Source organism: Gorilla gorilla, chromosome 7 (genome assembly GCF_029281585.2).
Source record: "Gorilla gorilla gorilla isolate KB3781 chromosome 7, NHGRI_mGorGor1-v2.1_pri, whole genome shotgun sequence".
Taxonomy (NCBI): domain Eukaryota; kingdom Metazoa; phylum Chordata; class Mammalia; order Primates; family Hominidae; genus Gorilla; species Gorilla gorilla.
This window is the reverse complement of record NC_073231.2, coordinates 148,383,397-148,398,880: the sequence shown is the minus strand read 5'-3', so window position 1 is coordinate 148,398,880 and position 15,484 is coordinate 148,383,397. Positions and strand designations below refer to the sequence as shown.

The 15,484-nt window shown below is 61.9% G+C and overlaps 1 protein-coding gene across 17 annotated transcripts in view; it reads right to left on the bottom strand.

The window, feature by feature from the left end:
* The window catches only part of ADGRB1 (adhesion G protein-coupled receptor B1), a 94,977-nt gene that overhangs the window by 13,467 nt on the left and 66,026 nt on the right, over window positions 1-15,484 (bottom strand). For 13 of the 17 annotated variants that reach the window (XM_055347928.2, XM_055347929.2, XM_055347927.2 and 10 more), the window contains 7 exons: window positions 12,891-12,994; window positions 10,864-10,966; window positions 9,674-9,824; window positions 9,079-9,148; window positions 7,481-7,547; window positions 5,136-5,221; window positions 3,119-3,217 (listed from right to left, as the gene is read on the bottom strand). In XM_055347928.2, coding sequence (XP_055203903.2) covers window positions 3,119-3,217; window positions 5,136-5,221; window positions 7,481-7,547; window positions 9,079-9,148; window positions 9,674-9,824; window positions 10,864-10,966; window positions 12,891-12,994 — 680 coding nt within the window. The remainder of the gene's footprint in view (window positions 1-3,118; window positions 3,218-5,135; window positions 5,222-7,480; window positions 7,548-9,078; window positions 9,149-9,673; window positions 9,825-10,863; window positions 10,967-12,890; window positions 12,995-15,484) is intronic. The other 4 variants (XM_055347936.2, XM_055347938.2, XM_055347937.2 and 1 more) reach the window with 1 other exon arrangement.

Sequence of the window (15,484 nt, the reverse complement as noted above, 5' to 3'; positions counted from 1 at the left end):
GTGCTAGAGGCCACCAACCTCCTTGGCCCTTCCCCTGGCCCTGGAGAGCCTGCCCCTGCTCCCTGTGCACCCCACGCCTGGGAACTCAGGCATCCGGAGAGGCCTCCCTTGCCCATGACCGTGCTGCTCCCTCCAGGCTGCAGCAGCGGACAGGGCCCTGGCTGTCACTCACTGCTGTGTCCCTGCACTTGGCACAGAGCCTGTGACGAGGAGGCCCTCCATCTATATTCGCAGAGCCAAGGAAACACTCACTGACACAGAGCAGGACCCGTTGGCTGGGGCCTCGGTTTTCCCATGGTGATAAGCTGGAGAATCTCTCTTCTCCCTTCCAAAGCTGGTATTCTTTGAGCCGGGACCCTGGACTCCTCTCCTCACCCAAGTCCTAAAGGAGGAGGTGCAGGGCTTCCCTCCCCATGGAGACTTCTTTGCCTGCTGTCAGTCACCCCTGCTGCTGCCCGTCAGGGGATACAGTGGTGCAGCTGGGTCTCCAGGCCTGACATTTACAGCCCGATCTGCTGCGGCTGGCAGGTGGCCTGGGGCGTGGGGACCTGTAAATTACTCCCACACGGCAGCTCAGCCTCTGCGGCTGGGAAACATTTCTGCAGAGAGCGGTGGGAAGGAAGCAGAAAGGCCCGGGAGCTGCTGAAGGGGAGGCCAGGAGTGCCCAGCTGCACCGCGCCTGCTCCTGTCTGGAGAGGCAGGTGCCCGGGGTGCGGGGAGAGGCTCTGAGTGACTTCAAAGGGAACATCCTTCTGGCCCCCACTTCTCTCTGATGGAATGAGATGGGGTGGATCCCACAGCCCCCGCCACATCCCTGGTGTTGAGACAAAGAAAGGACAACACTAGCCCCAAAGAACCGGAACTTCCCGGGGCCTGGCAGGCCAGTGTGGACGCTGCCCCAGCTCCGGGCTTGCTCCTCCCACCCAGGCTAGCCCCGCCCCGACTCGCATCTGCACGGTGCCAGGGCCCAGAGCTCTTCTCCCACGGCTCCTAAAACCCTGGACCCCCAGTGCCTGGCTCAGGGAGCAAAGCAGGAGGGTACAGGGCTATGCACCTGGGGGTACCGCCCTCACCTTGGGTTCAGGGAGACAGGGCACGGACAAAATGACCCCTCAGGCTGGAAAGCCCAACTGGCCCCACCCACCTGAGCCCATACCGCCCAGCCCTATGCACAGCTGCTAAGGCTGCCCAAGGTCAGCAGAGCAGCCCCTGACCCTGAACCCTTCCTTCCCTGTTCCCTTGGCCCTGGCTGCCTCCTGCTCTCAGGCACACATGCGTACACACACACACACACACACACACACATGCATTCACACACTCACCTATAAACACACTCCCACATACACAATGCTCACATGCTCATACACACACGCACACACACGCACATGCCCAATTATATACACACTCACACTTATACACACTAACACAAAATATCAAGTTGCACTCACACACAGATGCACACTCACATGTATATACACCAGGTTGCACTCACACACAGAGATGCACGCTCACACATACACACAGCAGGTTGTGCTCACACACACAGATGCATGCTTGCACGTATGCACACTGGGTTGCACTCACACAGATGCACACTCGCAGGTACACACAGATGCATGCTCACACATCTGCACACAGATGCACGCTCACATGTATACACACCAGGTTGCACCCACATGGATGCACACTCACACACACCGGGTTGCACTCACACAGATGCACGCTCACAAGTACACATGCATCCTCACACGTCCGCACACAGACACACACTCACACACATGCACACTGGGTTGCACTCACACACAGATGCTCACACATACACACACCATGTTGCACTCACACACATAGATGCACATTCACAGGAACACAAATGCACACTCACACATGCATATACAGATGCATGCTCACACACGTTGCACTCACACACAGATGCACGCTCAGGTACACACAGATGCACACTCAGGTACACAGATGCACACTCACACATGCATATACAGATGCATGCTCACACACGTTGCACTCACACACAGATGCACGCTCAGGTACACACAGATGCACACTCAGGTACACAGATGCACACTCACACATGCATATACAGATGCATGCTCACACGTATGCACACTGGGTTGCACTCACACACAGATGCACACTCACACGTATGCACACAGATGCACGCTCACACGTATGCACACTGGGTTGCACTCACACACATACATGCATGCTTGCACACATCAAGGCACATTCTTACACATGTACACACACACTTGCACACTTGTGGCATCAGAGGTGGCACTGGCGGCAGAGAACTCCACACTCAGTACACTTGAGAGCACATCCAAGGGGGTACTGGGGCGGTTGGCTACAAGCGAAATCAAAAGCCTGAAACAAAAGCTAGTACTCTCACATGGGCACACACACACACAAACACGTTTGCACACACCTGGTCATGCTCTCACAAGAATGCACACTCATGTACACTCACATATGCACACTCACACACACACCTGGTGACATGCATAACCGCACATCCCCAGTGGCATGCATGCACACTCACACACATGCACACACCTAGCCATGCTCTCACATGTGTGCTCACATGCACTCACAGGGAGGGAGGCTTCCCATCAGGCAGGCCAGGGCCAGTCTCCTCGCCCCACCACAGAGCTGCGGGGGTGTCATGGGTGCAGACCCCTGCCCAGGCATCAGCCATCCTGGGCTCCATGCCAGCAGCACCAGGGGTGGGGGTGGAGGTTCAACTCCAGAAGCAAGAAACCACAGCTTGCAGCCTGGCACACACTCGGGCCCCAGAGGGACAGGACTGACCACCGCTCCTTCCCTACCGCAGCGCAGCCCACAGCTGCACTCCACCTGTGCCCAGGCCCGGCCCCACGCCCTGCACCCACGGTGCCTTGTGCTGCCAGGCCTAGAGCAGGCCTGTGGGGAGGATGGGAGGAGGAGCTGAGGGCAGTGGATCGGGGGGACAGGACTGGCCTAGAAACCCAGAGTGGACGGCAGAAAAGGAAGAAAGGAAAGATTAACATAAAACAAACAGAAGGTGACTCAGAGCGCAGAGTCCCAAGGGTGGGCCTAGGAAGGAGGTGGCAGCGGAGGCACTAACATGGCGTTACTGGTGGCGTCGGAGGTGGCATCGGCAGCAGGGAAGACTCCACACTCGGCACACTTGAGGGCGCGCCCGAGGGGGTGCGGGGGCGGCTGACTGCAAGTGAAATTAAAAGGCTGAAACGAAAGCAAGCGCTCTGCTCTCGGAAACCAGGCAGGAGGGGCGGGGCCAAAGTACAAAACCAGCCACTCAGGAGTCCAGCCTGGGCCACAACAGGGACGGTCCTGGGGGCTCTCAGCCACCTCACGAACTCAGGCCTGGGGCGTGGGCGCTGTGGTGGGCAGGGCTGAGGGTTGCACGTGGCAGGCATGGGGGGAAGGTAGCGAGGGGTCCCTGTGCTCAGCTGAGGGTGGACCCCGCCTCCGTCTGCGCAAAGCGGCAAAATTCCCAGAGGGAGGCCACTTCGCCTTCCAGTCCCCTTTCCGTGTGTCTGCGAGGGAGCTGACCTGGGCAGGGACCTCATGCAGGTCCTCGTGGCATGTGTATGCCCACGTGTGTGTGCCCATGCGTGTGGCTGTGCGTGCACACATAGACCGGTGTAGTGGGTGCCCCTCCACCCCAACCTCCATCCCGTCTACATGGGCAGCGAGACCTACACGGCCACACAGGCGAGTCTGGGTGCGCTCCTGGGCTGTGTGCACCTAACGTAGCTGGCCCCCGTGGCACACACAGGGCGAGGTGGGCAGAGTGCAGGCCGCCTGGGCTTGGTTCTAGTGTGTACCCACCTGGCCTGGAAGCTCAGCTCCACCAGCCACTCAACCTCCCTAAACCTCCATTTCTCAGCTGTAAGATGGGACTATAACCATAGAATCTGCCACAATGGTTATTCTAAGAAGCAAACAAAACATCCACCCTGGGTGAGCCCCCAAGATCACTGCTGCTTTTACGACCAGGTAGGCAGTCTGCCATGCTCAGACCCCGGATGTGTAGCCCTGGGGACCTCTTCTGAGTGTGACCACTGTCTTGGGAGCAGTGTGGGACAGGGTGTTCCGGGGACAGGTAGGGCAAGGCCTTAGAGAAGCCTGTTCCAGCCTCCATTTCCCAGGCCAGGAGACAAAGCACTGCGACTCCCACCCAGAGTGACAGACCCCAGGGCCACGGCACGCACTCAGCATCAGACGCCAGCTCGGCTGGTTCCTAACCAGGACCAGAACCCACAGGCACCCAAGCGGAAGGCTTCCTGAAAGCGTCTGTTCACTGGGGACAGCAGGAGGAGCCAGGAAGAGAGAGACAGGAACAGAGAGAGAGACAGAGAGACACCAAGCATCCAAGCAAGACTGGCACGGAGGGGAGGGGCCCACGCAGACACCAGCCAGGGCTGGATGACACAGAGCAGCAGGCAGAGGTGAGGGGCGGGAGGACAAAGAGGGGCTCGTCCGCCCTAGTCAGCTCCCCACGCCCCGCAGCTTCCCCTCTGTGCCCAGGGCCCTGTCCCTCAAAGGTGGGTGCAGCCACACATCCCAAGCGCCTCTGTCTTGCTCCCGCGCCCTGTCCAGCTGCTGTGCTGAGAGCACTCCCCGGGCTTGGGTTCCCCGGAGGGAGGAACATCAGCTCCACCTGTCCTCTGCACCATCCTCCCCATGATGAAGGTCCCACAAAGACAGGGAGTCCCTGCATGGACAGGCGACATCCTCCCCCTGGCCATGGAGCAAGCCTTGTGGTAGGGGAGTGGGGGGCCAGGGACCCCCAGCACCCAGCCTTGGGGGCGCCCTGCTGCCACCCTGCAAGCCGGGCAGAGGCGGGGTGTCCCTGCACAATCAGTCTCACAGCTTCTGAGGACTTTATGGGGCCCACCCTGTCCAGGTCAGATGGAGAAACTGAGGCACGGTGAGAAGCAGGGGCTGGCTGAGCCTAAGGGGCCTCTGTACTCAGTGCCTCCGTTTCCCACCCACTCCGGGGGTCCCTGGACCTGCAGTCTCAGATTGGGCATGGAGCGTTCTCCATCCCCCGGGGCTGGGTGGGCTCTGGGTCTTGCACTCTGGGCGGGCAAGGAGCCGCGTAGCCCTGGTCCTACCCTGCCCGCTCCTTCAGCTTCTTGTCCGTGATGCCGTCTTTGGACACGAGCTTGTTGAACACCAGGATCCCAATGACCATGTTCACCTGCCGGGCAGAGAGTGGTGGGGGTGTGGGGGTGGGGGCCGCCGTAGGCTCAGGGGCTGACACTGGCTGGACCGACGCTGGCTACGCCAACCACGACCCCCTACCCCACCCAGGGTCACCTCCCGTGCCTCCATCACAGGAACCCCAGTGCCTGATGGGACGTCAGGTGACCTCCAGCCCAGCTGCCAACCGTGCAGGGCCCTCTCTGTGTGTCACCCGCACCGTCGGCACCTCTGCTGCACTCCTTGCATCCCTTCCACCAGGGAGCTCCCCACCCACAGGGCCCGGAGGCCCTTGCCAGCCTGCAGCTGAAACCTGTCTAAGGGACACCAATCCTGGCTCTCCCTGGGGTCATACTCCTCCTGGCTCTCTGCTCTGGGCAGGCCACCTCCTCTCTAGACTTCCTTCCTGATCTCCCTCTCCTATTCCCATCAGATTAACTGCCCACCTGTAAGGGCCCTGGCTGGGCGCCTGCACCCTGGGAGGCTCTTCTTGGGCTCTAACGTAAGTCTCCCATGCCTGCCACTGTCCAGGCTACCAGTCAAGACAAGAGCTGTTCCCGGAGCACCCCCCGGAAGCCACTGGCCCTGAGCATCCTGGGGTCTCCCCCTGTCTCCTGGCCTCCTCTGCTGGGGGGAAGGAGGAGTCTCAGGCCATACTCTCTGCTCCCCAACTGCCAGAGGCTCCCTGAGGCCCTCCTCCTGCATCCCCACTCTGCAGAAAGATGCTGCTAGGACCCTGAGGGGCAAGGCCTGACTTCCTCAGGCCCAGGTTCCAGACGCTGGAGGCTGGGAGACCCCAGGACTCCATGGACCCCTGACCAGGCATTTCACGTCCAGAAGACCAGGGTGGTAGACCGTGCAGCCCTCCAGCTCAGGGCTCATGACCACACAGCCGGCCTGCTTTCCACAATGGATGCAGAGTTCCCAGACACCCACATCACAGCCTTGGCCAGCCTGATGGGTGGTGGCCTCTTTCCTGGGCAGCCTAGTTTTCTGATGTGGCCGGAGCAGAGAAGAGAGGATGGGCACCAGTGACAGGCCACTGCCTGCAGCAGGCTCTGCCCAGCCTGTGCCACGTGGCCCCAAGGACAGGAGGGGCTGCTGGGGCTCGGGTCCCACAGCCGCCAGGGTCAGCCTGCCTTCCTGACACATCCTGGGGAGGGGTGTACAGGGTGGGACTCCTGTCTCTGTCCCCTTTCCCACAACCTCCATCCCCAGGTGCCTGGGGCACCGCCAGGTACCCCACACCTCTCCCGCCTCCCGCCTGGAGGAAGGAATAAAGAAGGTAGGATTCCACAGCCAGGGCTGTGGGGAGGGGTCTGGGGCTGCCCAAGGAGGGCGCCCCACTGCCCCTCCAACCCCCAGTAGGCTCCCCAACTGCCCCTACAGGGCTAGCTCCCCATCACCCCTCATGCACGTTTCTCTGCTAGGCCCAGCCTGTGCCTGAGTCCCCACTAGGATGGGGTGTGGCCCTGCAGAGACACCGCTCGTGGCAGCAGGAATTACCGGACGTGGATGGCCTCTCCTGGGGCGAGAGGGGAGGGGATGTGAGGGTGGGTGTGAACCCTGGTGCTCTGCCAGAGTAGAGAGGTGGGGGCTGGCTGAGTGGGCTCAGAGCTGGACCCAGTAGAGGCCAGTGACCCCAGGCAGGTCCCCCAGGCTGCCACAGCTCATCTGTGACCCCAGGACGGTGACCCTGCGTGCCACCTGCCACAGTCTTGCCTTCCTCCACACTAAGGTGGGAGGAGAGCAGGAAGGAAAGCCCAAGGACCCACACAGGGAAGGTCCTCACTGGGGCCCCCGAAGGGGCAAGCAGCCCCGGTCACCAGCCTCACATCTGGCGCTCTGGGGCCAGACACCCACAACCCAGGTCCAGCCTGCAACTCCCCGCTGCTCGCATCATCCGTCCGTCCCCAGCTTCCTCCCATGCCACTCACTCACCACACCCGCAGGGATCTCCTGGCAGGTACACAGCTGGCACCCAATAATCAGGCAAGCCGAGACTCACAGGTGTAAAGGGTCACTACCCTGGCCCAGCCCCTGCACTGCATGCCAAGGGCAGGTCAGAGTGGGGCTGTGGGCACACCCACCCCCTGGTGATGAGGGCCATGAGGGCCATCCTGAAGGGACAGCAGGTGCACAGCCTGGGGCAGGAGACAGCACCGAGGCCCAGGAGGCAGGTGGGGGGCCCAGGTGGGGTCGTGCGGAGTGGGGCCCAGGCGGGGTCGTGGGGAGTGGGGCCCAGGCGGATCAGTACCAGCACAACGGCAGCGGCAGGTCCCACGAAGGCATACAACAGTCCCCCCTCCAGGGAGAGCCAGCAGCTGGGGAGGAGACAGGCCATCAGCACCCCCCGTGTGCAGAGGGGCGTGCAGAGAGGTGCTGCCGGCCTCTCAGGAGTAGGGGTGAGCTGGGAAGTGGCAGAAGAAAACTGGCACTTATTAAGCGCCTTCGGCGTGCAGGGCAGGTCACACCCACTCTTTAGCCTTAGAATCCTCAGGAGACCCCAGGCAGCCACTGTCACCCCCATTTTACAGATGGGGACAGTACCAGAGGGGGGGGGACCCACCTGCTTAGAGCCACACTGCAGGGGCACCAGGCTGGCAGGGCCAAGGCCACCTGACTGTCCCTCCTTCCCCAGGCCTGGGCCCTTCCTGGCTCCTCTCGGGGTCTCTGGCCGACCCTCCTTCCTGACGCGATGCTTGAATGCTGGGGCTCAGGCCCCGTGGCCTCAGCACCTGGTCCTATGCTCACACATCTGTCCTGCCCCCTCCCCACCACCCCCCCAGTAAGCAGCCCCACATTCTCCAGATCTCTGGACACCACCTGTGGTGCACATGGAAACCTGAAACCCAATAAGGACCGTTCCCTCTACCCTGAGCAGCCTACCTCATGTCATCTGTCAAACAAACTCCTTTTCATCCTTCAGAACCCCACTTCAATGTCCCCATCCCCTCCTGATCCACCCCTGACTTCGGCAGGCCAGGTATTTGCTTCTCTCATCTCTGGGGACAGCGTTTGGATTTCCCTCTCAGCACTCACCACCTGGGCCCTCAGCTATGTCTACTCCCTACTGCCACCTAGACAGGGCAGTGCTCCAAGGGGGTGCCACATCCTGTCCCCAGGGGCTCCACAGTGAGCCAGGCCTGCTCCGCCCCCCCACTCAGCCAGCATCAGTCACTTCCTCCTGCCTCGCGCTCCCCACTGCTCCCCTCCCTGCAGCCAGGACCTCCCTCCAAGCCTCGGTTCCCCTTCCCCACCCCAGTTCTTCTGCCCATCCTGAGCCCCAGACCCTCTCTCCCTATCTGGGGAACCACACTGCCTCTAGGATGACCCCAAGCTTCCTGGCTTGCCATTTTTTTAAGGCCCCAAGGACCTGGTCCAGCTGACCCTTCAGGGTCTCAGCGACGTCATCTGTGAAATAAGCCTCCGACCCCTGCCCTGCCTGCCACAGGCCTGCTGTGGGAGGTGTGCCCACTGTGCCCAGAGCTCGTGTCTCAAACAGCCCTCCCTCTCACCAGCACCGTACAGAGGGGGGCTCCCCACCGAACAGATGGGGAAACTGAGGCTCAAAGTGACTAATGGACCAACTGACAGAGGGGGAGGCCCTGATGGCCCGGTTTCTTTCAATACTGCTGCCCACTGCTCGCTGCCAGGGAGAAGCTGGCTGGCCAACAGGGAGGGGATGCCCAAGGGGCTCAGCCTCCAGCCCCTGGGGCCCCACCCTCCCTGAGCCTCTGTGAGATGGTCAGGGTCACACGGGGGGAGGGCATGGCCAGCCCTCACCCTCCAGGGCGGCGGAAGTCTCTGGGGGGCCATGTGGCCATCCACCACACCCCCAATGCCCCGACTCACTAGTTCATGGTGCTGTACCCTTTGGCCTTGGTGAATCCCACGGAAATGGCCACAACCAGTGCAGGGAGCCCTGGAGAAGGAGCAGAGAGAGGATGTTGGCCCCACCCAAGTCCCCAGCCAGCCTCCACCTCCTCGTAGCCCTGCCTTGAAGGGCGGGGGCCAGGCAGGCGCTTCTGAAGCCCCCAACAGAGGATGGGGCTGAGCAAGAGATGGGGCAGGAGGTGAACAAGGCAAGGGCCTGCGGAGCTGGGCGCAGGGTGGTCCAATGAGCAGAGAACACATAGGGTGCCCGGCACATCTGACTCGCAGAGAAATCAGGAATCATCTTTTTGTAAATGTACGTCCCAAATAGTGCACCGGACATACTTGTGCTAGAAACCTTTTCGTTATCTAGACATGAAAGGGAACTGGGTGTCCTGTGCTTTATCTGGTGACTCCATGGAAGAACGAGGGCCCAGAGGGGGAAGCCCACCCAAGCAGCAACTGAGGCCCCAGGGGTCCACAGGGGATGGGGAGAGGAGGGGCTGCCAGGGCAGAACAAGCAGTGGGGGAGGAAGGATATCTGTCCAGGAGGGTCGGGAAGGCCGCGGCTCACCCCAGCCCAGGCAGAGGAAGCGCTTGCGGATGAGGCGGTTCCGGAGGTGGCCCGTCACGGCCATGTAGGACTGCCAGGCCTCGGTGAGCACCCAGCAGAAGGAGGACAGGAAGAAGAAGTGCAGGAAGGCGGCCACCAGCGTGCACACCACCTGTGTGGGGCCGAGGGCAGGGCAGGCTGGGCAGGTGCTCCCCGGCCCCACACCTGCCCCCACTGAGTGCCTGTCTGCAGCTGGCAGCCCAGCACCCAGCACCCTCACTGGGACCCGACCAGGTCCCCAGGCAGAAGGCAATCCAGAGATCACCTGGTCCTTGCCCTGAGATGAGTTGTTGACCGTCTAAGCCCCCTTGGGACAAACAGATCCTCCCTCCCTATCTTTCTCAGCACCATCCATAGCCACACCAAATGCTAAGCCAGGGGCCTTCTCAAAAGTCCAGGTACCCGCCCATGCGTTCAGGAGGTAGTAAGCCCAAGGCCCAGGGAGGGCACGTCACACCCCAAGGATACACAGCAAGTCGCAGGCAACCTCACCCACACAGCGGCCCTGAGCTTCCGCCACAGCACACGGCAGGCCCTGCGGCCAGGCCTTCTCTGTCTCACTGCGGGCCCTCTTGCTTTATTTTCTCTCCTATATTGTCAGCGTGGCCCCTTGAGAAAGCAGAGGCCCCCAGCCAAAGGCTGCGCCTGCCACATTTAGTGGGATGGGGCTGGAGACCACAGGGTAGGAACCAGGGATAGGGGGTCTGGGGAGGGCAGGCAGGGGCCCTCCATGAGCTGCCAGCTTCAAGGCTGGCGAGGGTGGGGGTGAGAGGGTGGACCGTGGGAGCCTCTGTCACCACAGTGCCACTCGTCTTGAGTGCCACTCCCCAGCCCTGAGGCAGCTTGAGGTGAGGCCGAGTCCACTGCCCACAGCGGGATGGGCAGGGCTGCAGCAGGCTCATCCTGAAGGGCAAGTCCAGCAGAGACACTGGAACACAAGCTGCCCTTCTTGGCCAGCTGACCAGCCCCTGACAGGCTCCTGCAGCCACAGCAGAGGGCGGGGAACTCCCTGTAGCTGGGGCAGCCTCCTCCTGCCCCCACACCCGCCTGCCTGAGTTTCTCAGGGATCCCACGGTCCAGGCCCCTCCTGGGGTCCATCCTCACCACCCGAGGATGTTGGGAGGTGCATGGCAGGACGCAAGGCTGCCTACCTTGTTGCGGGTCTGGGTCTGCCCGATGAGAATGAGGGCATTGGAGGAGATGATGGACAGGCAGAAGTTGATGAGGATGACAGAACGCTCTGAGCGAATGTACCTGTGGACAGTGCAGGGGCCCAAGGTCAGCACCCAACAGAACCCCATCTGCACAGGGGCTGTGGTCCTGTGGCACCAAGACCAGAGCCCCACCCCACTTCCTGCAGGCATTGTCACCAACAGCACCACCACCATCACCATCATCACCGCCATCACCACCATTACACCATCACCATCATCACACAATCACTACCACCATCACCACCACTACATCACCATCATCACCATCACCATTACCAACACAACCATCACCACCATCACCACCATCACAATCACTACCATCACCACCACCACCATCACCACCACCACCATCACCACCACCACCATCACCACCACCACCACAATCACCAGCACCACCAACACCAACACAACCACCACCACCATCACCACGACCATTGCCATCATCACTACCACCATCACCACAATCACCAGCACCAGCACCATCACCATCACTACCATCATCACCATCACCATAATCACCAGCACCAGCACCACCACCATCACCACCACCATCACTACCATCACCACCACCACAATCACCACCACCACCACCATCACTATCACCACAATCGCCAGCAGCAGCACCACCCCCACCATCACCATTACCACCATCATCACCACAAACACCACCACCAGGACCACCATCACCACCATCACCAGCAGCCCTTGAGGACTGAGGTCCACCCAGCTGGAGAGCAGAGGGCACAGGGCTGAGCCTCAGGGGCTCTGACATGACCCTGATGTGCTGCATGACCTTGGGCAGGTCACGTTCTCTCTCTGGGTCCCCACTTCCTCACGGGGACCACAGAACAGTCCCTGCCGGCAGCTCATAGGGCACAGGGATGGCCAGGAGAGCTCACCAAGGGAGATGCTTTGAAAACTGTCGGCAGAAAACTTCCTCAGAACTCAGGACATCAGAGCTGAGTTCAGAGCCCCTGAACCCCATTCCCCAGATGTTTTGTGGAATCCAGGCCCTAGGGGAAGGCAGGTCCCGGGAAGAGGAAACACCATGGTCCCCCTAGAGCCCAGTGGATGCTGTCCCCTCAGGCAGGACAGTGGAGAGCCCCTGCCACTACCCACAACCCAGTCACTGTCTCCGGGAAAGCTCGGCCACCCTCCCCCACCAGCCACATTGACCTCCCGATGCCCGATCTTGGGCAGCAGCCAGGCAGTCAGTTCCGATTATCGGCTGACATCGCGCTGCCTGCAGAGCCGGAGCCACGTGTCCTCTGGACACGCTGGGAGTCCCCACTCGGCCCCATGGGCAGTGAGTGACCTTGAACCCTTGCTCCCTGCTCCACACTTCTACTCAATGGGACGGGAGCAGATAGCGGGGAGTGCCTGGAGGCGCGTCCACACACTCAACAGGCATGTTACTGCTCAAACACGAGCTCTCCTCCACATCTCTCCACACCTGCCCGGGTGGCCCCAAAAACCCACTGGCCACAATCAGAATGGACAGCAGGCTGAGAGCCCTGTGGCCTTGGGGAAAGGGGGTTTAGGGTGGAGAGTGAGCAGGGGCTTTGGGCCCTAAGGCCTGACTGGGGTCGGGGGAAGGCTGTGGCCTGGCCTGCAGGCCTGAGGGTAGACAGGGAAGTCAGGAAGTGCAGGCAGAGGGGGCACGCACAGCTGGGGAGGGAACTCAGGCTGGCACTGCCAGGGAACACGTTCAGGGGAGGAACCAGGCCCCACCCCGTGTCTGTGCGGCATGGACACAGTGTGAGTGTGTGGGGCGGCCTCAGGAACCTGTGGAGGCCTCCGAGGGGCCACAGCAGGGCTGGGTCCGTGGCAAAGGCGGAGGTGACTGGGAAGGTGAGGACAAAGGGAGGGAGGGGCACCCACGACCCCGCCCGTGACCTTGAGGGGAAGAGGCGTGGGATGCAGGAGCCACAGCCTCCCATGCCCAGCACCTGGGCGGCACCCACCTCCACACGGACACGTAGATGATGACCAGCATGAGCAGGGTGAGAGAGGACACGCCACAGCCCACGATGAGCGTCACCGATGGCAGAGTCGCCTTCTCCATGTTCTGTGGGGACCGGGAAGAAACCGCAGGGAGTGAGGCACCCCACACGCCCACTCGGCAGACACGAAGACTGAGACCCGAGAGCCCGCAGCCCCGGGTCACACCCCCAGCGTTCGGCCCAGCCCCTCCTCCACCTCCCCGCCCGCCCCCTGCAGACGAGGGGTTTCCTCTACCAGCCCAGGCCCTCCAGAACTCCCTTTTGGGGCTGTGCTCTGTGAGGATGGGCCCTTTGCCCGTGCCCCACAGTCATATGCCAAGCCCGATGCCAGATAAGTCTTTGCCGCCATCATGTCTCGGAACCCCGTCAATTCCAGGCAGGCGCCAGCCCCGCACTGCAGACGGGGCCAGGGAGGTGCCAGGTCCAGGCCCACCCACACGCACAGTCCTCTCGGGCCCAGGCTTCGAGAAATCCGGGGGGAGCAGCCGCTTTGACTCCGGCCCACCCCCATCCGAGATGCCATCCAGCCAGGCCCTGACACCCCACACCCACCTGTCCCTCCACAGCCCGGACACATCCCGACCAGCTTCCTTGCACCAAAGCCCTCCCCCTCCCACCCCTCACTCTCTGTTCGGCAGGTGACTCTGTGTCACCTCCACAGCCCCTCAGTCCTCTGCAGCTTCTAGGCCTAGCTGCGAGCCCTGGCCCCAGGCATCCCCACCTCTAGCCCTGCCCCCTGTGAGCTCCTCTCCCACCACAGCGGCACGGGGGAGGTTATCAGCGCACTGGAGGGCACCTCTACCCTGCTCAGAGGCAGGAGAGTGTGGGAGCTGGGGTGTCATCCGGGTGCCGGGGTGACCCGAATAAAGTGGGTCCTTCCTCCTCACCACCTGCGGGGTACTTAGTTTAGGTGACTGCCCCTTCCTAGGGAGGGCCCCCACTCCTCCCTGACTCTCCTGCCCTGGGCGTTGTCCAAATGCCCCCTCCGGCTCTGCAAAGTCCACTGGGCTGGCCCTGGCCCTGCCCCTGGCCAGCCTCCCTTTCCTGACAAGAATGCCCCGAGCCCCCCAGGCCCCCTGGTTCCCCTCAGGGCTCTTCCCCAGCGGTGCCCCCAGAAGACCCTTCCCCTCTTCACATGACTGTGCCTCTGGCCACTGCACTCAGCTCATCCCCTCCTCAAAAGGGCCTGGGCCGGCCACAGACCCTGCCATTCCCGACCCCATGGCCCTGCACAGCCCCAGCATGCCAGGCCTGAAGACAGACAGGGAAGTCAGGTGGTTGAAGGGCGTGCACAGCTGGGGAGGGGACTCAGGCTGACATCGCTTCTACATGGATGAGTTCACCCCGAGCAACTTCCCAACCCATCACCTGAGTCATAAGCCAGGCTGAACCGCCGTGCCTGACTTGTCCTCGGGGTGGTGCAGGCCACACGCCTGACATGCACAGACACATGCACCTGGGACCCACACACAGACACACACCTGGGGCCCGCACACACGCACGCACCTGGGGCCCGCACACACGCACACACCTGTGACCCACACACACGCACACATCTGGGACCCGCACACATGCACACACAAACACACACACCTGGGGCCTGCACAGACGCATGCACCTGGGACCTGCACACACACGCATGCACCTGGGGCCCGCACACACACACATGCACCTGGGGCTCACACAGATGTACGCACCTGGGACCCGCACACGCACGCACCTGGGGCCCGCACACACACACACATGCACCTGGGGCCCACACAGATGCACGCACCTGGGACCCGCACACGCATGCACCTGGGGCCCGCACACACGCGCACACACACACACACACACATCTGGGGCCCGCACAGACACATGCACCTGGGGCCCACACACACGCACACCTGGGGCCTGCACATGCACACTCCTGGGGCCTGCACACACGACTGACACCCCCCACACCTGGCACTCGCCTCCAGGGCCAAGCTGTGCTGCCCAAGTGTACCAGGTGCCACGGCTCCAGCTGTGCCTCCCCGGAACAAGAGTCGCCTTCTCTTCGTGTGCAGAAGCACTACCAACCCACTAGGCTTTCAAAAGCCACTGCCTCCACACGGGCCCCTCGAACTACCCCAGGTAGCGTTGCTCACCTCGGTTGTCCAAACTGCGCTCTGGGAGGGCAAGATGGGAACAGTGATGCCGTGCCCGGCAGGAAACCCTGCTCAGCACCACTCCTGCATGCCACAGCCTGGAGCTTAGGCCTCAAACCGGTGGTCCTCTGGAATTGAAGTCCCATCACCCGGTACTTCTCCCATCAAAACTCACCTGCCAGCTCTCCCACCGGCCCCCCGATCCCTCCCAGCCTGGCTCATCAGTCACCGGTAACTTTACCAGCGCAGAGCTGAGGTCCAGGGCTAGGAAACCAGCTGGACAGGGACAGGTGGGAGACAGGGTGACCCCAGTAAATGTTTCCAAGACACTGGGCTGGCCTGAGGCCGGCCGGCCACAAAGGTCACAGGCGGCCGAGTAAGTGTCTCGCGCCTGCTCTGAGGCTGGCTCAGGCCCAGGCCTCTGTG